At 39.7% G+C, this 26,225-nt stretch overlaps 1 protein-coding gene across 5 annotated transcripts in view; it reads left to right on the top strand.

The window, feature by feature from the left end:
- The window catches only part of nkd1 (NKD inhibitor of WNT signaling pathway 1), a 56,063-nt gene extending 37,671 nt beyond the window's left edge, over positions 1 to 18,392 (top strand). For 4 of the 5 annotated variants that reach the window (XM_041794179.1, XM_041794171.1, XM_041794155.1 and 1 more), the window contains 6 exons: positions 2,600 to 2,703; positions 2,833 to 2,928; positions 7,818 to 7,965; positions 8,802 to 8,883; positions 9,337 to 9,464; positions 14,081 to 18,392. In XM_041794179.1, the coding sequence (XP_041650113.1) occupies positions 2,600 to 2,703; positions 2,833 to 2,928; positions 7,818 to 7,965; positions 8,802 to 8,883; positions 9,337 to 9,464; positions 14,081 to 14,616 (1,094 nt within the window). In that variant the 3' untranslated portion in view covers positions 14,617 to 18,392. The remainder of the gene's footprint in view (positions 1 to 2,599; positions 2,704 to 2,832; positions 2,929 to 7,817; positions 7,966 to 8,801; positions 8,884 to 9,336; positions 9,465 to 14,080) is intronic. The other variant, XM_041794162.1, reaches the window with a different exon arrangement.
- Positions 18,393 to 26,225: the final 7,833 nt, after the last annotated feature.

Here is a 26,225-nt window from a genome sequence, read left to right as displayed (position 1 = left end):
CTAAGCCAGTCAACCTCCTCTTAAAAGCTTCCAGTGAGACCAGTTCAGTTCAGTTTTAGGTCTTTCTATAAGTAATTCCAGGCAAAGGGAGCAGCAAATTTAAGGGCCTTTTTTCCCAGTTCAGTTCTGACCCTGAGGACAGACAGTAAGAAAAGATCCTGAGATCAGAAATGATAAGTTCTAGAGGTCTTTGTACTGATGTAGGTCAGAAGGTAGGAAGGTAGAAGACCATCAAGTTCATCTCGCAAGCCATACTAAGGGTATTGTCTTAAAAAAATAACTCATTTTATATGGGATAATAGTAAAAATAGTAAAATTAGAAGTTGCCAAAGGTTTGTACAAAAATAAGGAGCGATCCAGTGGTGAAGTTTACCAACTTATTGGTAAACTTAGTAATTTATTTATTCATAGCGTGGTGAATGTACAGGTCAAGACTTGTCCACAAGAGTGTTTTGGAGGTGTTGGATTATGTATTTTCTGAGTTTGATGAGGGAAAGCAAAAATTCCGTCTGCTAAAATAGCGTTAGCTGTGCAGCTGGTTTAACGGTCCCCCCAGATCTAGAAACAGCTTGCACCATCAACTAAAGGAAACAAACCCATTAATGAGACTATAGGAATTATGGCAATGGGCGAATTTGCCAAAATGTTGAATTATCCCTTTAAGTAAACACAGCTTAATTTGTTTAAACCAAGTAAACTAAAGTAAATTGAGCCCTTTAGCTGTTATGGCTAAGAAGTACAAGTAGCTTGTTTAAAATAAGTATTTAGAACAGGTTACAAAAACTGAGTTAACTCAACTTAATGTTTCTGAGTAAAATGGATGTTGGGTTTTACAGTGTGGTGGCGTGCTTTGCACCACTGCATCCGGCGCTTTGCATTGCATTCGGTGATATATGGCTTGGATGCAGCTGCTTGGCCATAGAAACCCATTCCATGAAGCTCTCTACGCACTGTTCTTGAGCTAATCTGAAGGCCACATGAAGTTTGGAGGTCTGTAGTGATTGACTCTGCCGAAAGTCGGCGACTTCTGCGCACAATGCGCTTCAGCATCCGCTGACCCCACTTCATCATTTTACGTGGCCTACCACTTCATGGCTGAGATGCTGTCGTTCTCAATTGCTTCCACTTTGTTATAATACCACTGACAGTTGACTGTGGAATATGTAGGAGCGAGGAAATTTCATGACTGGACTTGTTGCACAGGTGGCATCCTATCACAGTACCACCCTGGAATTCACTGAGCTCCTGAGAGCGACCCATTCTTAAATTCACAGATGTTTGTAGAAACATTCTGCATGCCTAGGTGCTTGATTTTATACACCTGTGGCCATGAAAGTGATTGGAACACCTGATTTCAATTATTTGGATGGGTGAGTGAATACTTTTGGCAATATAGTGTATGTGATTTTAATCCGTTTTACAACAATATTAACATTTTATGACACCTAGATGACATAAAACTTTTTTTATTTTTATTGCGAGTCTCATCACTGCTAAAATTCACTCACTAATTAAATATTCTTTAAAACAATTTTTAGGTTTCCTGTTAGAATTAAGAGAATTAACAGTTAGAATTAACTAACAGCATTCCACCATTACTTAGAAAGTATTCTGAACCCAGTTATATGTTGCTTCTAGTAGAGGTCAGAATCTAAAGACAGTCTCATGAGAGTTGGTGCACCAACTCTGATGTGTCTGAGTCTGTCAGCAGACTCTGTGTGGTTTGGCCTGTCTCTGTTCCAAGTTTTATGAAAAAGCATCTTTGAAGTGTCATTATGTTCCTTGAAAATAATAGATATGTTTTTAAATATATTTTAATGTGTAAGTAAATACTCATTTGACTTTATTTGTGTTTATATTTCTATAAATAACATTATTGTCTGCATGGACTGTATGGATTTTTTTTTTTTTTTTTTTTTACCAGGAACCAGCAAGGAACCATATTTGGCCATTTTATTGACCTTTATTTTTACCATAATAATGAAAAAATATATAAAAAAGTGACAAAAGTAAAAAAAAAGAAGTCATTGGATGCCCATCGATAATATTCTGGGCTTTCATTTTGAATGTCAAAGCATTGCAATGACTGCCCTATATGGGGCAAACTTAACCACAACAAAAAAAATAACTTATTATGGGGTAAAATGGAAGTAAGTTAACAGTTAAAAGGTAAATATTTGATAACACGTGGTGCAAATGACATTTAGCTTGCCCTCTGAGCTGTCTAAGAGGGTTGTTTTTTTTAAAGTGAACTGGCACATTAAGGAGCATTGGTGAACTTGTATTACATCATCGTGGCAGTAAATGCATTAATGCTGACGTGTTAGTTATTATTTAGATAAAGAAACAGCTTCAAAGTTAGTACAGGTGATAAAACAGAAGGCTTATTTCAACAACAAGCCTTTAAATTCATGACACATCTTAATTGCTGGTTCCAAACTCGGAAGTTGGGGCTTACATGAAACTCTCAAAGGCAACGATATATCCCCAGGTTAAGACTGCACCCAACGTTTTCATCCTCAGGCTCTCACTTTTATCTGTGTGTGTGTGTGTGCCTGTGTGTGTGTGTGTGTGTGTGTGTGTGTGTGTGTGATTTCAGTGGCTTTACCCCCAGAGAAGACAGACGGCTGCTGTGTGGAGGAGAAGATGCAGGAGAGGGACGGCCAATCTCCCGCAGGGCCACAGAAGCAGCTCCAGTTTGAAGTGAGTGCCGACTCCAAAAGGACATTTATTGCTTCCCCTTCTGGATTAAACTAGGGCAACGGCAGGGCACACACACAAATAAACACTCACTCTGAGTGATATCGATGGTTCAATGTTGCTCTGTTTCAGGAGTTGGAGTGTGCTGTGTCTGTGGAGGAGGATAACAGGCAGGAGTGGACTTTCACCCTTTATGACTTTGACAACAATGGAAAGGTCACCAGAGAGGTAATAATCGTCTACCCTGGAAACAGAGATGCACCGACTGCGAACACCAGTGTTGATACCATTATATAAAATAACAATCCACGTGATCCCAATGTTTTTTATAACTTCTTTTGGTGTTAGACTTCTACAGCATTCCCATTACATTTGACAATGAAAATGGTTCAGAGTACATACTTACTGGCATAAGTGTGCAGTATATATACCCATAGCAGTCATACAGACACATACCTACCCTCACACAAACAGACATTTGCAGGTATGATCATTCATTTCTAACCCATCCCATTGATAATATGGTTATGTAAGGGTACAAGGAATGAGGCAGACCTACAGATGAAGCAGCACAAAATGTAAAAAGTTTCATTATATAAACGTTTGTTTTCATTGTGGTAATAATGATAACAGTTATGGAGCTTATTGGGACTGTGGTAACTGTAAAACAAAAAGCGACATTTTGTAAATTAATAGTATTAAAGAGTGATTATATTACAATAGTATAAAGGCAGCTAAAATTATGTTTAAAAAAATGTTAAGAATTATTGCTATTCTCATGCCTACTACAAAGAGATTCGACTTGAACCATTTAGCCAGCTAATTGCACGTATCCCTTGTGAGCCAGTCAAAGTTACATAACAACACCCTCCTTTAGGATAAATCACCTTTACCCCTATGAACCTATTTTTAAGTTTCCTATAAACCTTTTTTTTTATAACTCTGTCATCTGTGAGAATAGAGTTTATAATGCTTCAATCCAATCTCCTTCCTAAGAACTAAACCTTGTGACATCTGTGTGTTCCCGTTCTTGCCAGGTACCTTGTGGCTGGTGTCTGCCTAATAAGATCTGAGAGAACATTAAGAAAGGCTCGTGTTTTTTTAAAACAACTAGAAAGAAGGCAAAGACACTGAAGCTGTCCTCTGTGTGGTTAGCTGTGCAGTTTTTTGGCATTGCCTGTGGCTCTGTGGCTCATGAGATGGCAGGCAGCGGCTTACAGGGAGAAAAGCTTTTTTCCAACGTTTTTTTTATCCTGTCAAACAATAAAAACTGAAAATATCATAAAGCTTTTATATTATTTCATATATTTTTTCTATGCATCTATGTCTCAAACTACTAGTATGCAGAACCAATCCCTAACGATTGGTAATAGTCCTTTTTAGTAAAAGTCAGGGAACTCTTGTGAGTAAAATATCAGGCTGTTGGAATCTTGTGGTTGCATAGGGCTTAATTCCCCACAGTTTTGCCAAGTGAAGCTGAGTTACCTTCCCAAGATAAACACTAATGAGATTTGAAAAACTGACTTCATTGTACACCCATCCCAGGTGTTTTTTAATCAGATTATAGTTTGCACAAAAATATTCAGCATTGTTTTCAACATCCCAGAGGAAGTCAAAAGGTTCATGCGAACACTGACTAGTGACTAGTTGTGTTTGGTAGATTTCTTTGTTGTAACAATGCTTCTTGGCAATAAATCTTACACCACTGGAAAGCCTGTTTGTTTATGAAATATTTGCCAAATCTTTTCTGCCACTGCCAAACAGCTTATTCTGCCATTGCCTCTTGTTAGGTGTTGTTTGGTGGATTGGATGATTGAAGTTGGAAGAAACAAGTCATATCGGCAATTTAACAATGTATTTATTTAACAAACAGGAGCCTCAGTAGCGTGGGGAAGAACCATAAACAGCCACACAGTCTGGCACCATCTCCTCATGCTGGTCACCAGCCTGGTCACCAGAGGTGTGGACTCGAGTCATGCGACTTGGACTCGAGTCAGACTCGAGTCACAATTTTGATGACTTTGGACTCGACTTGACAATATCATCAAAGAATTGCAACTTGACTTGGACTTTGACATCAGTGACTCGGGACTTGACTCGGACTTTAGTCCGATGACTTGAAAATACTTGAAATTTTCATTGAGTGCATTCAGTAAAATGTGCCCCCATTCAAAGTATTCAACTAACGCAGTGGTACTCAACCCATGGCTCTCGAGCCGCATGTGGCTTTTTAGTGACCAGTTGCTGCTCTTTTAAGGCTTACTTTAAACATCCTCCCGAAATCCTCTACAAATATAAGTCCACACAAAGAAGACAGACTTTAACTTCCAAATTCAATGAAAACTTGTATATTATTACCGTTGGATGCGCACTGGATGGAGGAACATGCGTAAAAGAGTGCAGAGGAAGTCCGCTGGTGGCGCGTCTCTTCATTAAGTTAATTCATAGAGGTGTGTTGTCTTGTGTTCAAAGTGAAGCTTCTAATGCCCTCGTTTTAACACATTTCTTCAGTCACTCCCTGCCGATGCTCTCCCATACTCGTATTTGATGATGACCTTTACAATGCACATCATCATCGAGCGAAACACACACAGATCACACTTTGAAATAATGTAAAAATTGAGTAAAACTTGTCCAAACATGGGTGTTTTATTTGATCTTAAACGTACCAATGATAAATACTGTCAAAAGGGCAGAAACAGAAAAATGAAAGCAACAAACTGGGAGGACAGAACAATTTGTGAGGGGGAGCTGCAGGTGTGAGGCAGGGCCAGTTTTAGCCATTTGGAGGCCCAGGGCAAAGACCAATATGGGGACCCTCCCCCTTTAGCTAAAAGTAATAATAATGAGAGGGAAAAAATAGAAAGCACAACTTTAAGTTAACAGAGTCACAGAACTACAGTAAATGTCAAAATATTAATATAAATACCCAAACAGACATCCATAATTCATCAGCTCTTTTTTTGTTTATTTACTAGGAGGCAGTCATTGTGTTAACATAACTTGAGGTCTCATAAGGTTAAGAGCTGGTTATGACATCTTAAACCTAATATTGACCAGTCAAACATATTCACATACACACACAAACCCTATATATCCACTCACACACCTATACATATACACACTCACCACACAGACACACACACTCACATTAGATGAGTTAAAATGACTGTACAGCGTCTTCAGAAGTTTATTTGTTGTTGCACCGCTTAGCACTGATTATATCCTGAATGCTATGTCAGCACTCTTTCTGTGTTTGATTAAGTTCTGTCACACTGGTTTTATTTTATAAAAACAAATAAAACAATTCAAAATGCAGTCATTGTATTTGTCAAATTTTTTAGATTGTTACATTTTTAAAATGGCATTTTATTTGGTAAACAGTGCTTATGACTTGTAAGGACTCGAAAATTTCAAGCCTATGACTTCGGACTTGACTCGATTTGTCTTGTCTTTACTTGATACTTGACTTGGACTTGGGCATCTTTACTTGAGACTTGACTCGAGACTTGGGATTAAAGACTTGAGACTTACTTGAGACTTGCAAAACAATGACTTTCTTCCACCTCTGCTGGTCAAACACTGCTGTGGGACGGCGTTGCATTCTCCAACCAACATTTGTCACAAGTCAGCCATTGTGGTTGTGTTGGTCACTCTTGGAAGAACAGCACATCCAAGCTGATCCCACAAGTGTTCAATGGGGTTGAGGTCAGGACTGCTGGCAGGCCATTCCATCCTCTACACTCCCGAATTCTCGAGGTATGAGGTATGATCCAACTGCCGAAAGCAGAATCTGGACTCATTGCTGATAATAACAGGTGCAAATCATACCAGGAGCTCAAAACAAGACTCAATAGCAACAGCAAAATAAGCTGTTTGGCATTGGCAGAAAAGATTTGGCATATTTTTCATGGGTTCGAGCCACATACTCAGCTCTGCTGCTCATCCCACAATTACATGTTCATGTGGCACTGTTTGAAAGGGGAAAAAACAGGCCTTCCAGTGATATAAAATTTATTCCCAAGAGGCATTGTTACAACAAAGAAATAATCTACCAAACGCACATTTCTTTACTTTTTGTGCTAGGTTTAGTAATTACTTTTGTTATAGATTTATGTTCAGGACTAAAGGTAAATCATTTGCGAAAGAAACATATCGTAATTTTACACATACTTTTTTTTTTAGATCTTCCACTTTCTTCTTGTGTCTAACAAACAATCTTTGTGTGCCATCAAACATCAGATTTTTATATTCAGGAAGTTTAATCCATCTTAAACATTTGACTGAAAATTGACTGAAATGGTTAATTAAATGCAAATGTAGGTGCCAATTAACACTTGCCATTTTGGTTTTCTCTGCTAAACATCAGTTACTTAGTCCTGAAATAATCGTTCACTTTCACAGTTAGATTTCTTTCTTATGCTGATATTTATGTGTTTTTATCATATGTTGTATGCACTGTCCTTTATGAACCCTTAGCTTATGGAAAATAGGTTTGTAGTTTTTATATGTGGTGATGTGAGCTGCTTTGTTTCATAAATGTGTGCTAATTTGTCTGTATTTGTGCTTGTATTTAAATTTTACAGCATGTAGGCTGCTTCCTTAGCAGACCTAATTCCAATCATCTCAGTGAAATTGAAGGATTAAACAGAAAAAAAAAAATGTAGAGCTCGCGCAGTCAGCTCTTATCAGGCCTGACATCTCAGTCAGACTCTTCTGCTACTGCCGAGACATTTCTTTACATGAATTTATAACCTGTCTGTAAACCCTGTCTGATCCCTTCACTTGGAGAGCTGAACTACAACAACAGACATCAGTCCCTTGACGCTTTTGTCTGAGGCAATTCTTTAAATACCTCGCTACCATGAAGTTTGTAATGCTGAGTTTCAATGAACAAAGCTTCAGAATATTTGATTCAAGTGCCACCTTGTTGCAACTAATCTCCTTTGTTTTTGTTTTGTTTTTTTCAAGTTTTTTTGTACTGAAAATCAGTCCCTCTATTAATGGAACCAAAAGAACTTTGAGATACTTTCATAATTAGTGATCAAATGCTTCTCTTATGTAAGCTGTACATCAGACTGCCAAGATTAAACTCACCTCTGCCCTTCTTTCTGCAGGATATCACCAGCCTGCTTCACACCATCTACGAGGTCGTGGACGCCTCCGTCAACCATTCTCCCAGCAGCAGCAAAACACTTCGGGTCAAGCTCTCGGTGGCTCCTGACTCCAGCCAGAGGTGGAGGAGTTGCACGCAGGGTGCAGCAGGTGAGACTCACATTAACAGAGCAGGTGGGGGTGGAGAAGAAGAGAGGGCATTTTAGGGTCCTGCCTGTGTTGCTTGCTGTCAGCTCTCCCAGAGATGTGTTTGTTGTTGTGCAGAAAGGCAGCTGCTTCAGGCCTGTCAGAGCTTTGTTCCTCGCAGCCTCGGCGTCGCTCCATCTCTCCCACTCAATGGGGTTCATTTTTAATGATGGGGGGAGTGACAGAGCTAAGTGAGGGCCCCTCTCCCTCAGCGCCTTCAAATACTCTGAAAGAAACCTTAAGAGATGAGCTGAGTCCTTTTGATAACCACAGCCATTTTTCTTTTCTCCAAAGTTCCCTTTTTTCCGGCTTCCCCCCCCCCCCCCCCCCCCCCCTACTCAGAGCTGCTGGGAAAATAGAGCTACGTTCAACTTAACTTTTCTCACTGTGGTAAACAAGTAGTCAGGGAAAACAATATCTCAAAAAGTATATATTCTTGTGTGTTTGTGTCCTATTGTTTCAGCTATAAATATCTGTCAAGAGATTCAAACAGAGCAAGCTTTGAAAGTATTGCTGCTTGCTTTCATGCTAATTTGAAACTGCATCAGATCTCGCGTCCTTAATAAACTATTTCCGCATGTCTTTTTTCTTTCATTCCCTGCCTTATAAGACGCTGCGGGTTGAAAATAGAATAAATGAAGCATTGTTGTTTTTCCTTTTCTATAGATCTTCAAAGTGAAACTGCAAAACAAAGGTTCCTTTCTTCTTAGGCTTGTGTGACTGTTGTCATGTCTGTGTGTGTGTTTTTCAGCTCAGTTGAACTCTTTGATAATAGCCGTCTGTCTTTCACACATACACAGACATGTCCCACCCCAGAGAGAAAAATGACAAGTGCATAGAAGACCCCAAGAGTGCAGACAAGAAGAGTCGAGCTCTCCTAAGGTAAAGCCCCTTCCCCAGCACTTTTTCAGTCTCTGTTGTTTAAATTTTGCCATCTGTGAGAGTTTATCATCTAATTTTTCTGATAACATCAAAACTCTGAAGGAGACATTTTTCTCTTTTACATTGTCTATGGGCTGATGTTGTTTTAGAAAGGTTTCACACTTGGGAGCTGCTGTAGTGCTCTACTCTAATAAGTTTAGCCTAAATATACCTCCTCTGAACTAAGTACACGTTAACAGCAGAAGGCAGAGACAGCCCTCTTACCACACTGCACAAATCCTCCCAAATGAGGTTTAAACCTGTGATTTTCCAGTTGCAATCTCACTTCTCTAACAATTACTCTGCTGCTGCCTGATCATAAGGAACACTTGTTTGACTTTCTCCAAACACTACCATACTGAACCTCACTGGCCCAAACTGCTACCTAATGAGAGGTGCCGCTTGTGTCCACAGGCGCCACCACAGTGACCACCACACCCAGCCGGGCTGCCAGCGCCACTGTGTGGATGAGAACCTGGAACGCAGGAACCACTACTTGGACCTGGCAGGCATTGAAAACTACACATCCCGTTTCGGAGCCGGTGAGTGGACCGGGGCCAGGGGTGTGGAGGGGGAGAGGGGAGGGAAAAACACAGGCCATGGCCCTTTGAAGCTGCTTCCAGGGGCCCTCATTACTGCGGCACCTGCTTGAAGCCATTAGGTGGAACTAGCAGCCCACTGCGCTCCTCGCCAGTACAAACATCTGGGCTGAGGCAAGCACAATACATCAAGTGTTCAAGGCTAAAGCCCATCAACAGAACAGGCTGTTGTGAAGTGAAATATTAGGTTTAATAAGCAACAGCCTTGATCTGATGGGTAGCGATGACATGAGATTGTTTTAATGTTGGTCCTGTTAGCAAAGTGCTAACAGAGAGATCTGCTTTCAATGAGGAAGACTAGACTAATAAAAGCTAATAATAGATCTTAAGTGATAAAACTCAAAGTATGTTTTGTTTTCATCAGGAAGACTAAGACAAGCCTAGAATGTTAGTGCTGGACTGATGGACAATCAGAATCAGTGATATTTTTCCACTGTGCGTATAAGGTATACCCGTATTTTCTGCAGTATATTTTAAACCAGTTAAAGTATTTATCATGCAATGATGTGAAGGTTTTCATTTCTATTAACTTTAACAATTTTACTTATTAAATTACAACCTCATTTCCAAAAAATAGCTGTGGTGCTGTGTAAGATGTAAACAAAAACAGAATGCAATAATTATAATGCAAAACTCCTAGACCCATATTTTATTGACAATAGAACATAAACATGCTGAGAATGAAACATTTTCTAATTTCCAGAAAAAATATTTTGAATTTGATGGCAGCAGCACATCTAAAAGATTTAGGGGCAGGGCCATGTTTATCATTATGAGGTATCTCCTCTTCAACGGTTTATAACATGAGTCTCAAGCCTGCGGGCCGCAATTAGCCCACGGGAAGATATTTTGTGGCCCGCCACTTGACATCAAAGTGTAGTGTTAGTGCGGCCCACCCCTTTTACGCACACACACTACGGCCTCAGTTACAAAAATCCACCAGTTTCTGCTGCCAATTAACAACACTGCATCTTTAAAGCCAACAAAAGGCTCAATTCATATTATATCCATAATATGAATACACATTAAGAGACAAGAACAAGAATTCAGAAGAGGTGCCCTAATCCCCAAACACATTTAATTAACACTCTGCAGCCAGAAAAACGCGCTCTTTTGATGTCTTCATAGTAGAGGTGTAACGGTACAGAAAAATTTCAGTTCGGTAAGTACCTCGGTTTTGAAGTCACGGTTCAGTACGTTTTCGGTACGGTGATTGAAGCGGATAAATAAAATTTAATTTTAATTCTTTAATTAAATGGTATTAAAATAAGTAGCCTGAATAAATTACATTCAAATTATAAATAATGCTGCGACATCCCTCCGAAATTTCCTCAAGGATTAAAAATATTAATAAATAAATACATATTTGAATAACTAGGTTATTTTCATTGATATATTGACATATTTATGCCCATTCTTTAAACACTAAAATTTCCCAGCTAACTTGAACGTATCATCACACAACTGCAAGTTAGCTTGTTAAGTATGGAAATTAGCGTATTTTTTTTGCAGATTTCAACACGGACTTCAGCACTGGACTACTTTTTTAACCAATGGGACCTACTACAAAGTTTGGAAGAACTTTTCACAGCCCATCTCAGAGGATAAAGAGGTTAAAGCCGTGTGAAATCTGAGGATAATTTTACCTATGGCACAGCTGCAGAGTGCCTCTCTCACTCCTCCGAGGCTGAAGGTGAAGTTAATATGATTCACAGAGCCAGAACACCATTGCTATGATGTGATTTAAATGAAGCCGGTGGCTCTTCTCAGATTTGTTTTTGTAACTGCTCCTTCTTCTGTAATGACGGTTGCTGGCAGCTTTTAGGCTCATTGCCGCCACCTGGATTGAGGTGAAGTAAGAGCTCAACTTTTTTTTAATACTCAGACATATTCGTCGTATTACTGTGTGCACCGGACCGTGACGGCCGTACCGTGATGGTACAGGACGAATACAAATACCGTTACACCCCTACTTTATCAATGGTTTTTGCTTGGTCCAGGGCTCGAGTTCTGTCTGAGTTTATTGCCAGCAGTACCAGGTTGCTGGTCCGAGAGTCTCCGCTGACGTTCCTCAACTCATTCTTTAAACGGCGCAGAGATGAGAAACTGTGATCACAGCTCACTGATTTGACAGGAAGGGTCAGAGATATGGATAGGAATTTGAATAAGTCTATAAAGGCATCCAGAGGTTTTGCCTTGTCAGACCAAACTTCTTCCCCTGAGTGGGATTAAAACAGCTGCGCTCAGGATGACAAATGTTTTCCCTGCATAACTGTCCGTCAGCCACAAACGCAGACATCATATCTCGTATTTGTGAGCGACTCAGTTCAATCTCCCGACTGATTTAATCCCTCATTATTGCAATCTGTAATGCCAAAGTAATATCAACTAATTTTATTTACATACGATTTAAATTTATGTCAACAAGAAGTGAAATTGTGGTCTTGATCACCTAAGTTTAAACGGGACATTGTTTATAAATCCTGAGGCATATTTAACTACAGGTCTTGTCAAATGGTAAAAACACACAGGCGTGTCAGCGTGAGATCAGCGGGTTTAGTCTTGATGCAGTGCTAAAATATGCACGGAGATGGCCCAGTTCATTGCACGTGCAGGGACGTCAGGGGGATTCAGATAGAGTGGACCTGCAGAAGAATAACTCTAGGGCTCATACATGTGTTTAAAGTCAAGTTTTCACTCAGCAGGTGAGGGTTTGCAGCTCTATAAACAGTAATAGCGCAGAAGTGTGATGAACCTCCACAGGATCCTGTCTCTCCCTCTCTCTCTCTCTCTCTCTCTCTCTCTCTCTCTCTCGCTCTCCCCCTCCTTTCTCTCTCTCACTCTCCTCTCTGGACTCTGTGCACTGATTCCAGGCCGGGTGAAATAGGGCTCAGATCAGGTTTTTGACAGGTTGCTGTTTTTAAAGCCATTGAACAGTCATGCCGAATGTATGTTTTTAATGAATATTCCAGTCTTGTAGATTCATCATCAGTGGATTCTAAAAATGTTAAAATCTGTAAAAATTGTCATATGTTACAAGGTCAGCATGTTTTTGCCTGACCTGTTTAGATTACTTGTAAATATATTCTCTTTCTAAAGTAGCTAACTAACCCTTTAGTGTGCAAACATGCAACACTACCTGCATCCAATATTGGATCATTTCTCTTTATAAACATTACAGCAGCCTTTATATCAGTCGTTGGTTGTATTGATATTGCTAAAAAAAATTGTCCGGCCCACAGGACATCCTGTTGGAGCAAATCCGGCCCCCTGCCCTAAATGAGTTTGGGACCCTTGGTCTATAACATCTGGGAAGTAAGGAGACCAATTGCTGGAGAGGAATGTTGTCTCTCTCTCGTCTAATGCTGAATATTCCTGGGACTTCTTTGCTGGATTTTGTGTTTTATGATGCTGCAGTGTTTTTGGTGAATGATCTGGACTGCAGGCAGGCCAGTCCAGCAACTGGACTCTTCTCCTGTGAAGCCAAACTGTTGTGATGGATGCAGTCTGTGGTTAAGCATTGTTTTTCAGATATATGCAAAGCCTTTCCTGAAAGAGATGTTGTCTGGATCGGAGCATATGTTGCTCTAAAATCTCTATATACTCATCAGCATTGATCGTGCCTTTCCAGATGTGTAAGCTGTCCCATGCCTTAAGCACTAATGCAACCCCAGACGCTGGCTTTTGAACTGTGTGCTAATAACAAACGGAATGGTCACTCTCCCTAGTCAGCAGGACGTGTCGTCCATGGTTTCCAAAAAATATTTCAAATTTTGATTCATCTGACCGCAGAACAGTTTTCCATCTTGCCTCAGTCTATTTTAAAGAGCTTTTGCCCAGAGAAGAAGTGCCGTTTCTGGATCCTGTTCACATATGGCTTCTTCTTTGCATGATACAGCCTTAACTTACATTTGTGCATGGTATGGCAAACTGTGTTGACAGAAAATGATTCCTAAAGGGGTTCCTGAGCCCATGCTGTGATTTAAAGTACACAGTCATGCCTGTTTATAACGCAGTGCCGCCTGATGAGCCAGGAGATCGCAAGTATTTAATATTGACCCTGCCCTTGCACATAGAGATTTCTCCAGATTTTCTGAATCTTATTCTTTGAAAATACTCCTTTGAGACCAAGTCATGTTGCTGACCAGTTGCCAGTTAACCTCATTAGTTGCACAGTGCTCCTCCAGCTGTTTCTCTTCAGTACTGCTTATTTTTCCAGCCTTTTGTTACCCCATCCCTATTTTTGTGGTATCCTGCTGCCGTTGAAATCAAAATGTGCCGATATTGTTCGTGAAATTGTATACCTATTGTATGCCTATATGCCTATTTCGACATCTGATATTTTATATTCTATTGTGAATAAAACATGGGTTTATGAGATTTTTATTCACATTTTTACACAGTGCCCCTATGTTTTTGGAATTGGAAATAGATGCCAAAATAACACTTCCATCAACCAGTGAAATAAATTTGATGAGTACATTTTGACCAATCTGTGATGAAGTTAAAAATGTTCATCTAGAAGCTGAAGTTAATACCTGTGCCTATTTTCTTTACAGCCACTACCACAGAACAAGCCAAGGCAGAGCCCCAGACTCGGTCGTCCAACCAGACCCGCTCTCGTTCCCATGAGCCAGAAAACAGCCACTCACATGCCCACCACCGCCGCCTTCATTCTGTTGTGGATGCCGTTTCTCCAGACGGCCTCCACACCTCCCGTGCACGAGGCCAAGACTCAGGAAAACATGCACTTCGTTCTCCTAAGACCCACAGCCGCACACCCCCTGCTCAGATCAGCAGCAGGGTGATGAGAAGCAGAGGAGTGCCCCCTCCCCCAGCAGTACCCAGCCAGACACCCCCTCACCAGTCCTCTGCCCCCTACCGCAAGCACAAGCAGCGGTCAAAGGACAGCCAGGCCTACAGGGCCTTACAGGGCCCCGTGGCTGCCTCAGGACCAGTGGTGGAGAGGGAGCAAGTGCGGGACCTGCCCAGCGTGGTGCTGTATGAGGGGGGGCTGGCACAAGTGGTGCAGCGGCATGAACATCACCACCACCATGAACATCATCACCACTACCACCATTTTTACCAGTCCTGAACTTTCAGTCTGGCTGGACAGCTCGGCGCTCCTGCAGACCCACAAAACCTAACAAGGCCAGCAGACACAGACTACAGTGAGCTCACTACCAACACTGGGCTGCTGCACATTGTGCAGCACTACAGGGGCTTTGTTGGGGTTACAAGACAAAAGGGGATCATGGGAGGGGTTTCCCTGTGCTGAGTGGTTAATCAGTGTTATATTGAGGCTGGTCAGACGTTTACAAGCTCGGGGTGCAGCAGGACATTGATTCAGAGCCACTGCATGCCCAGGACTGAGGATCACAGCTAAAGGGTAAAAGAGTTTCTGCAATGACAGTTTAATAACAAAAAACAGGCCCTCAGCCTCTGAGCCTGTAATCCTCTCTATGATGAAAGACTCCAAGCCAGCAACACAGACCTTTCAGACCACTAAGCCAAAAGGTTTTCAAAGAAAAGGAGGGACAAGAAGAAGATAGGATGCGATGTAAAGAAGAAAATATATGAAGGAATATAGGTGAGAGCAGGGCATGGTGTGTGCGTTTGTGTAAAATGGTGCGTATGTGTGTGAGTGCATGTGAGTGTCACGACACTGGTGTCTGTTGAAAACCACTTGAAGTGCGCTCATGGGTGCGTGAGTATTTAAAGCAGGCTGTCAGGATGGTTTCTAAGATGAAAATGAAGATTCTGATTAAAGCACGCAATACCCCGTTAGCAAAACTGGGAAGGAAAAATGATGAAATGCTGTAAAGTTTAAAAAGAACAGAGATCCCAAATCCGCTGCTACCTCTAATTTTATCCTAATTGTTGTAATGGTGACTTTGACTAAGAGGTTATTTTCAAATTACTTTGAAACTTTTTTTAAGAAAAGAAATTGTGTCACTATCTGCAGTACTGAAGTGTCGAGAAGCTCCTTACATTATTTACTAACATTTACTGTACATAAGGTATATATTGTTAGCAATTTTATAAGCTTTATTGATAATGTGATTTCTTTGTATTCACTATCTGAAGCTTTTGTGTTTGTTTTTCCTTCACAACCACATTTTCTAAAACCACTCAGAGCCTCATGTTTTTGATAAAACTGTATTAGTCTAACACACTCGTCATCCTCTCTTCGTTTTATCTTATTACTCTGTGAGACAGTTGACTTTCATCTTGTAATTATTCCTCAGTTACTCAAATTCCAACTCTGAACAGTGCTGTCTGTGTGGACTCTTTTAGTTCTGCACAGAGGTGAACCAGAAACATCCTATCAAATCAACATGACTCAGTTAAGTGTTAAAAATAAAGTATTATTCCATTTATCCTGTGGTTCATTAAAAGCAATTTACCTTTAAAATACCTTAATTTAAAGCTTTTGTAATGCTTTTTGGAATTTAAAATCTTTGAATAATGAAAAAAAGTGGAAAAAAAAATAAATGGCGATATTCAGTAAGTGGGACAGGTTGGAACTCATTTACCACTAGGGATTTGTTCTAAAGCTCCTGTGAGAAACACAGGAGTTTGTGTCGATTTTGGCACCCTCTGTGGCCAAAATGATACTTATTATGTCTTTGTTGATCTTCACATGTTTAGGTTGCATTTACAGATGAAAAATCTCATCCTGCTCTCTTTCACAGTCTAATCAGTCACTAATCAAGATTTTTTGTTTTTAAAAATTAAAAGACAAACTTTCAGCAGCATACTGTTAACCATTTCATATAAAACCTGCCTAGCTGCGGTGGTTTTAGGCCTTAAAATTAACAAAGAAAAATCAGCAGTCTTTTAGCTGATTGTCTTGTTTTGCTTTTTGAGATCATTTAGAGGCATCAGTATTGGATTCCTATTTCTTGAAGGAACTTTAAAGGCATAAATGAATCATATTGTTTTGCTCAGCATGCTTTTATTTTTTCACTACCACACTGCTTCTACATATTTACTCGTTATCACAGCTGGAGGCTGCCTAACACTAGGCTTTTCTTTTGGACTTTCCTTTTCTGACTGACACAGTAGCACTACCCTGAAGCAGCTAAGTCGTCCCCTCGGCCTTGGTGAACACGACTGCTCCCTCTGTTTCCATGGCATCCTCCTGTCCCCCCAGCTGTCAGCAGGTCTTTCACCGTGCAGCCATGTGGCCTCAGAGCTCAGCCAACAAGGCTGTGTTTGTGGTGCTGTAGGGCAGGGCTGCAGCTCTTTCAGCTGTCCCATTCCTCTGGTGCTGGATAACACTGGGCCCGGCCTCTAGTCTCCACTAGACCCATAATTCACCACTGCTGCTCTCCTGCCAGTCCTGGGGACTGTCTGTTCATCCGGTCTATGATGCTCTCCGGGTGCTGCCATTCACATATAGATGTTTGTAGAAGTCAGTGACCTGAGATCTTTAAATGGCAGGCTGTTGTAGTGGTGCTCTGGCCCTGGATTATGGTGACCAGACGACATTTTCAAACTCCTTCCTCCATGTTTGTTGCTAGCCTGCCATCAGCATGTACATGTGTTTGCAAAGAACAGGAATGTAGTGTATGCCAGTCTTGTCCTTAGCCCTGTGGTGTCCCCTCACAGCTGCAGGCTGTCCTTTAGCAGAGGCACCAGTCAGATGGCTTGTCTCACGGTGGCTGGTGGTTAGAAACGGTGACGTTCCCTGACAGGGATCACAGCTGCTCTCCATACCTCAGCCTCTTCACCTCATGCTGCTCTTCCGGGACAACTAGTCTTAATGCCGAAGCCCTCCTAACTTTGTGACTTTTTTGTCAGTGGTTTCCCCCCTCGCCAAAAAATAAGTAGTGTGGAATTTGTAGTTTGGCAGCATGGATGAACAGCTCAAAGACGACCGTTGGTCCTGCAGGGTGGTCTGTTTTGACACGGTGACCGAGAACTTCAGAAGGAATTTGGGTGAAAGGCCCGGTCAGACACTCAGCCAGGTTTTTTAACTTCTTTTACCCGGAGAGAGTTTAACTCAACACACAGCTTCATACTTCTTTTCATGTCCTGCTTCATGTTTATACAATTACTTGAACTCACAGAGGAAACCCACTTTCACCCAGTTGACTTCAAAGAAGCATTACCAGAGCAACTGGAGGGGATCTGCCTTGCTCAAGAGCACCTCAGTATTTACAGAGATGGTAAAGTACTAATTTTTTTTAGGAGTTTTGTCACACAGAGTTTACAAGCTGCTCTGGAGCATTCACCTCCTCTGGAGACTTTTTAACCTTTAGGCTACTGTCAGAATCCCTTTTCTGTCTTATCCTACCACACCAATACATCTTTATTTTTGGATTTAAGAGATCCCATGCAAATGTACCAGACTATTTTTATGTCAAACTATGAATGCCTCTTTTTATAACAAAAATGTGCATCAAATCATCCACCATCGTCTCTCCTGTTGTATAGAGCTGTCAGTATTCAGAGCTACTCTCCCATGTTAACACAGTTTGTTGTGCACTACGTATTTGCTTTTTCAGCATCCATCTATCATCATTTTTAAATGGATGTATATTGTGAACTGCAGAAAGGATTACATGTAGAAAGAATAATATTTATGGTTAAATAACTGTCTCACTTGCCTTCTTTCAACTATTTCTCCAGCCTCCATCATGTCAATCCCACCTACCAGAGATGAATTATAAACTGTTAGTAACACAATCTCTCCCTCTCTGATCAAACACAGACACACTTTCCCTTGTGTTTGTTGGAAGTTTTCTAGCACTAGTCGATTTTACCCCTTCTGTTTTCCATGACGTTGTTTAGTTTATATAGATTGTATTTGATTAATTGGTTTATTTATTTGATAGCAGATCTGTGCCAAGGGAAACCCCTTTATTAAAGTATGAACCTGTTCCTTATTAAAACACTGACTGCTGTTGTCTTGATTTACTGGTTACTTTCATGGTATTTGTTACTGCCCACATTTACACATTACTTGTGTTTACATTATGATCTTAGTAGTTATATTACTACAAAATCAGTCAGAAGTAGTAGAGTGTAATCTGTTCACACGTTTATATTGCAGTATTGATAAAAAACAGAAACAGTTATCACAATGAGGAGGTTTCATTTTGCTCATCCTTGAGTCTTTTCTACTCAACTGATCCAGAAATGGCTCTTCCTCCACCAGGATGAAGTATCATCTAATTTTTACCTCTGCCAAGGAGGTTGTATGATTGGGTGGGTTTATTCGTTTGTTAGTTTGTTTGTTAGTTTGTTAGTTTGTTTGTAAGCAACATAACTCAAAAAGTTGTGGATGGATTTCGATGAAATTTTCAGGAAATGTCAGAAATGGCATAAGGAATAACTGAATAGGTTTTAGGAGTGATCCGGATCACCCTCTGGATCCGGGAATCTTTTAAAGGATTCTGTACTATTGGGGGATAGGGCTAATGGCGGAGGTCTGCGCTCTCCGAGTGCTTTTCTAGTTTTCTAGCAACTGGAGGAGACCTCTTCAGGATCTCAGAGTGAGGATAGGGCTGAAGTTTTTCAACTAAGGATATGACATGATTGATTTGGAGGCAGGGCATCTACCAAATGCAGCACATCTACAATTTTACAGTTTTTTCTTACAGCACTGAACTACATAAACACACCAACACACAGTGATGGTGAAATACATTGATGCATTTTACAACTTCATACAGGACAATCTAATCTGAAAGTATTGCAGCATCACTAGGGATCCATGATATTAGAATATTGGTATCAGCAAATGTTAGTCAAGTCAATGTTTATCTATATAGCACATTTAAAAACAACCTTAGTTCAGCAAAGTGCTGTACAGTCTTTAACAAAATGTTACAAGATATAATCAAGAAAAATAATAAAAGCACAATAAATGACTCACGAAAACATAATGAAATAGCAATATAAAAATGATGCATATCAAAATGTCAAGCTCAACTTGTATTAAAAGCTAGTGCAAACAGGAGAGTCATCAGAGATTTAAAATGATCAATAGACTGAGCAGTTCCAATGTTAAGAGGTAAACTGTATTACAGTCTAGGATCAGCCACAGTAAATGCCCCGTCACTTCTAGTTTTATGATTGCATCAACTCAGATAAGAAGGTGCCAATCCATGCAATGCTTTAAAGACAAGTAACAGAATTTTAAATTCTATCCTGAAACTGACAGGAAGCCAGTGACGAGAAGCCAGTACATTTTGAAATAACGGCAAGATTAAACTGTAATACATTTATGGAGGTTTCATCAGAATCAACTCACCCAACCTGTTTTTTTTCTGCCATTTTCATTCCCTAAAGTGTTTTCAAAGGGTGGAAGTTTTGGGTCAGAACTACAGCCAGTTAATTTTTTACTCTTGAGAAGAATGTGTTACCTTTAATTGATTTTCTAAATCAATCATGGTCAAAATAATTGAAAAAAAATCCTCTTTAATGTCAACGTGAAAACAAATTTTTACTAAGCAATTTCAAGTAAATATTCTTTTTAATTTAAAATAAGTGACTGCATAAATATTCACCCCCTTTAAAGTGACTGACCTAAATCAACAGAAGTCCAGCCAATCAGTGCTAGTAGTTTCATAATTAGTGAAATGGGGATCTCCTGGATGGAGTGAATGTGTCTCAAGTGGTTGTAGTATAAAGACACCTGTGTCTGGAAGGTCCAGTCACTGGTTAATCAGTATTCCTGGCTACCATTACATCATGATGTCAAAAGAACACTCCAAGCAACTCAGGGAATAGGTTATTGAAATGTATAAGTCAGGGGATGGATGCAAAAGAAATTTCAAGGCAATGAACATCCTCTCTGAGTTTAGTTGAATCTATCATCAAGAAACAGAAGGCATATGGCATATGTGTAAATCTGTCAGAGCTTTATGGGAGAGTGGCATGTTGAGACAAATCTTGATGAGAGTTTGCATAAAAGGCCCATGGGAGACTCCATAGTCAAATGGAAGAAAGTTCTTTGGTCTGATGAGACCAAAATGGTGCTTTTGGCCATCAGACAAGATGTTAAGTGACATCAAACACTGCACATCACCACAAACACACTGTCCCCACTGTGAAGCACAGTGGGGGCAGCATCATGCTGTGGGGATTCTCTTCGAAGCCAGACCTTGAAAGGCTAGTAAAGGTAGAGGGTAAAATGAATGCAGCAAAATATAGGAAAATCCTGGAGGGCAATCTTATCCAGAGAGAGAACTACGGCTTGGGAGAAGATTTATTTCCCAGGATGACCTGACGCAAAAAGCAAAAGCTACACAGAAGTGGTTTGAAGACAACAAGGTGAATGTTCAAAAGCTCAGGCCTCAATTTAAAAGAGAACTTGTGGCTGGACTTGAAAAGTGCTGTTCTTGCCTGATCCCTGTGCAACACGATACAGCTTGAGCAGTTTTTCAAAGAAGAATGGAGTAAAATTGCAATTTCCAGATGTGCAAGCATGGTCAAAAGTATTCACATTCATTACTCAGGTAGAAGTATAGATACTAGGGCTTAAAAAGACTTCTGTAGAAGCTGAAGTATCAACTCAAGCTTTTTACTCAAGTAAAAGTGTAAAAGTACTGGTTTCAAAAGCACTCAAAGTATGAAAGAAAAAGTAATGTAAAGGGGAAAAAATGCCATTAAGGACAAAAGCTTAGGCAGCGCCACAGGGGCCTATAGTGCACTACCCCACCTCCCCCAAAAACATTTTTCTAAAGGCCATTATGACTATAATGTTATATTGAAATGTTAATGTTGAAAAATTTGGGATGCACCTGTTTCAGCCGCATTTGCGCCCATTGAAAATGATCGCATTTTAGTACAATGCAAATACATTCAAGAACCATATATGTGTACTACCAACCTCCTCGCTGGTGCTTGGTTGGGACATTTTGCTCGATTTCTCTTGAGTCTCTGCCACGGACATCCTCGTACCAGACTACATATGTCTGCTATTTCCTTGCTGGAGTGTGACGTGATTTGTGTCATATGCGCAGGTGGGATGGATCGCATAAACCAATAGGGTGTCGGAATGGTATTATGTTTATACTTCTCATCCAACCACAATCAAATTCACTCTATCTGGATGACGTGATTTATCTAGATAGGTTTTTGGATTTTTTATTTGGGTTTTTTTGAACGATGACAAGCCAAAATGAAAACAAGCCTAAATGAAATAGCAGTAACGAGGCTATTTTTAAAATGTAAGGAGTAGAAAGTACAGATAATTGCTTGAAAATGTAAGGAGTAGAAGTAAAAAGTAGGCTGAAAAATAATTACTCCAGTAAAGTATAGATACCCAAAATTTCTACTTAAGTAAGGTAATGAAGTATTTGTACTTAGTTACTTGACACCTCTGTGTACAAGAATGATTGAAACCTATCCACACAGACTGTGATTGCAGCCAAAGGTGCATTTACTAACTCTAACTCTGTCTTCACTTTGGTAGTAAAGAGGTCATCTGGCAATATCTTTAAAAAAAAAAAAAAAAGGCAGATTATACTGACCATGATCAGTTTATTAAATCAATAAAAGTGTAAAACATCCAGAGGGTGAATACTTTTTAAAGGTACTGTATATATATTGCATTACACTGGCTCTTGGAGTCTGTCAGTAGATGACAGATGATCATCTGTCTAGTTTAAAGATTTCAGCGTGAACCCCCTTTAAAAAACATAAAAACACGTCATAAACACCTTGATGTTATTTTCTTGATTCATTTATATGTTTATTTTATTTGTAGCATTTGTTACAAAAGTAAACAACAAGAATCAGACCTTGCAATGATATCTTTGTTTTATTCTTGTTCACGTTAATAAAAAGTGACAGTCATGTAACCATTTTTAAATACATGGAAAACATGCACACTCCATAAATACAATAGTGAAAAGCTTTTTCTGTGAGACAACAGTGAGATCCAGACAGCTGCAGAGCTGCTTTTTGCCCATATGGAGCCATTAGGATCAAACAAGATGACACAGGATTTGGGTGAGAGAGGGCATGAACTTTCTGGGACAACATGTTTACTCTTACCCTAGTGTACTTTTCAAAAACCTAATCTTATTCTTATTAACTTTTCATTGAAAACAGAGATTCCATTTTTTTAAAATGTTCTGCACGTTTTCCTGTTTGGATTTTATTTATTTTGTTTTTTATATTCTCCCAACCATTTTGACTTGTGTGAAATGTCTATGTGTGTGTATTTGTGTGTGTGTCTATCAAAGTAAAGCTCCTCTCTGCTGTCTCCTAACAGTGGTGTCACTGAGGGCTCCCAAATCTGGCTGACCACAGCTGCTCACCATGCCACACTCTCTACATGCACTCACACTTTCATCTGCAGCTTAGCAGCTTATCTCTGGTCGGGGCAACCACAGAGAGTCTGCCTCTTGGCAACTTGATATGCCCTCCTCTCACGAACATGGCTATTTGTGTAAGCAAGGCCATGTAACCCAAAGAACTTGTATCATCATTACAAATGATTTCCGTCCTAACACAGCTTACCAGGTTATTATTACTGCTGCTTCACACATGCCAGCTTTTGAAAGCTTCTAATTTCCACATCATGGGTGTAAATATGTTGTTAGGTGACAATGGCAAAAAACCACACAGAAATTATATTTCATTACATCTTATTTTGTCTCAATGTATGTTCAAAGTATAGAAAATATTCATTAAATAGAAACCTTTTGACATGCACCACAAAGTGGAGTATAATTAAGGATACAGCAGAGTCATTATAACTTCATTTAATTATTCTTTATGCCTAATAATATGTTATGATATTTTTTTAGTCTTTTAAATGACTATGGGGTAAGATTTGCATTTAAAGTCACAAACTTTAACAGAACAGACCTTCTTTTGCATGTGACTAAAAATAAATCACAAACTGATTAATATTGAATTTGTGAATGTTTCAGAGAAAGATGTCAATCTAGTTCTTTAGAATAGGGACATACTTTGTAAAAGGGAAAACGGTTTTAATTCTGTAATTTTTTGCCCAGGCCAATTCTAAACTGAAATCCCGGAGGTGTGCCTGCTTGTTCTTATTCCAAAGATTTCCCTTTCAAAGACATAAGAGCAAATCGTGTTCTTTCTTGAACCGTACAATAGCATACAAATCAAGCTTTCAATGATGCAAGTAGCACAGCTGTTTTCATAAGCACATGAAAATGATTGGTTGTTTGCTTGAAAAAGTCCAAACAACAACAACATGATCAGGAGAGACCTGTAAATGAATCAAATATAGACATATATTTTAAATTGTGGCCCAGTAAATGATAAAAGTGAAATGAATACAGCCTATTAGAACATATATGTTGTGCCTGACACTAGGTGGCACCACAGTGTTGGTCTTGTAAACAAACATTTTTACAAGAATTATTGGACATCCTTCTTTCATGACTAAACTCAGACAACATAAACCTGAATAATGACTCGTGATTCAGGATACTTCAATGAATACTGATACTACACTGAATAGATAAAACAATTAATACAGAATGGTAGCACGAATCATGCTCCTTTGCTCTGCAATCTTCTAAACTTCAAGGTCAGATAAAAAAGCATATTGCACTTGTAATCTCTAAGCAATAACACCCATATAAAGTGCAGCAGATACATGCCTTTTGCTTTTTTTGTGTCTGAAAGAGTAGATGATTGGTCAGCATCTCTCCTCTCTGCTCTACCTGACAGCTGTGGATGGATTCCACCAGCCGGGTGCACATAACCTCGTCCGAATGTTACTTCTAACTAGTGATATGTCGTTCGGGAATGAGCCGGATCAAATCAAACTCTTTAGTGTGAATGATAAGATCTGGATCAGAATGAAAAGCTGTTTTGGAGCCAAAAGAGTCAGCTCTTCTTGGTGAGCTGAGTGAAATGACCAAGATCACTTAAAAGAGCCAAAACTCCCATCATTAATTCTAACCTACAACAGAGTTTATGCTCTACAAACATTGAAAGTGTTGCACCAGCTGAAACTGTTTCAACATTGGCTGAAGTTTCAACTTAAATATACACCTACATCAGAGTGGGCGTAAGTCACCTGTAAAATAAGGTTGTCTTTTTAAATGGTGGGATTACACTGGATGCGGATCAGAAGATTTTACGGGCTGTTTATTATCAGCAGTGAGTTTCCACAAGCTGAGACAAGTTGCGCCATCCGACAATTAAGTACCCTTGAATTATCGGATATTATTGACCATTTTACTCTTGTTTCATACTAGCTCTAGGTTTGCAATGACAATGCTCGTCTGGGACAGATGTTCATGGTGTTAATTGCCCAGGGCCCCACCATACTCATTGTGCCGTGACCAGGGTATGAACTCCCTATTTCCTGTAACAAAGTTGGCAATGTAAACCACTGAGCTATCCAGCCACCACGTTTAGGGTATAGGTTTAAGTTATCACTGAATCAAATTGCTTTGCTTTGTCATACCATATGACTGCATATCACCAACTGTGAATCTTTATGTTCTAGTTCAGTCATCATACTCTTGTCCTTCTGGAAGCTCCCAGGTGCCCATGTCTCGTAGATTCCTCTGGATCTTCTGTATCAGGTGTACATCTATGGTTCTTATTCTTATTTTTCTTATTATTATTGTTTAATGTTAAAGTGAATTTAAGGACTGCTCAACTTGAATTACTACTTACTTTTATACATTATTACACATTTTTTCCTTATTGACTTTATTTTTTCTAATGCTAGTCTTAGAATTATCAGTTAACATGACTGTTCCTGCAAACTCCACACTGTTCCTGTTATCATGGACATTGAGAGCTTGCTGCTCGTCTACAACTGCTTCATCCTTACTTCTATTATCATTGCTACCATAGTGAAAATGAATCCAAGAGCAGCTCTACTTTAACCGCTATGATTACTGATAACAGTCGTCTCCATTTTATCATTATCAAGGCATCTAATGCAAACATTACAGTGTTCTTTTTTCTATTATTAATGGTTGTTATTGCTTATTCTTCACATATTGCTTCCATCTTTTCTGAGGTTAAAGCCATACTCTACAAAATCAAAGGTAAGTTTAAGGCTATAACAACCATACATTTATTTTATTTGTTGTTTCTCCTGTCCCTCTTCCTGCATCCCCCCTCTTTTGTGCCACCTCCTACCCCCCCACCCCTTTCCAACCCCAGCACGGCTTCAGCAGAACATTTACTGTAACTCATAAAAGCCACGAGGGCTGACTAGCATTACCAGAAGAAGTTTGATTTAAGTTTGGATTAAGTGAAGAAATATAACGAGATAGTGATTTTAAATCCACGATCCAAGAAAATAAAATGACTAAAGCTTAATAATATTTGATTTAAATCTTTATTATCTTTTGTTTCTTTCTGAGTGCACACTGAACTGGTGATCTCTGTTTTTTTTTGTTCGTGACATGCATATTATTGTGCATCATAAACCCAGAAGTCTCTCCAATCTGCAGTTATCTTTGAAAAAAGGAAATGTTCAGGAACTTCTCTTCCTTGCATCTTCATTGCAAGTCTCGGAGGCCGTATAGCCGAAGGGCCCGTTTCCTACGGTATCCTCCTGCATCCTCTCTTCTCTGTAGCTTGGCATGAGATTTTTTTTCCTTTTTTTTTTCAACATTTTCTTCATTTTTTTCATTTTGACTTTGATCTGCGCTCCTTTCAACTCCTCACATATGTTGGTAATAGCCTTGGTGTTCATGGAGATTTTCTTCTCCAGTGCAGGGTAACGGGTGG

This window comes from Cheilinus undulatus, linkage group 1 (genome assembly GCF_018320785.1).
Source record: "Cheilinus undulatus linkage group 1, ASM1832078v1, whole genome shotgun sequence".
NCBI classification, from domain to species: Eukaryota; Metazoa; Chordata; class Actinopteri; order Labriformes; family Labridae; genus Cheilinus; species Cheilinus undulatus.
The sequence above is the reverse complement of the archived record's forward strand: the minus strand, read 5'-3'. Positions and strand labels throughout refer to the sequence as shown.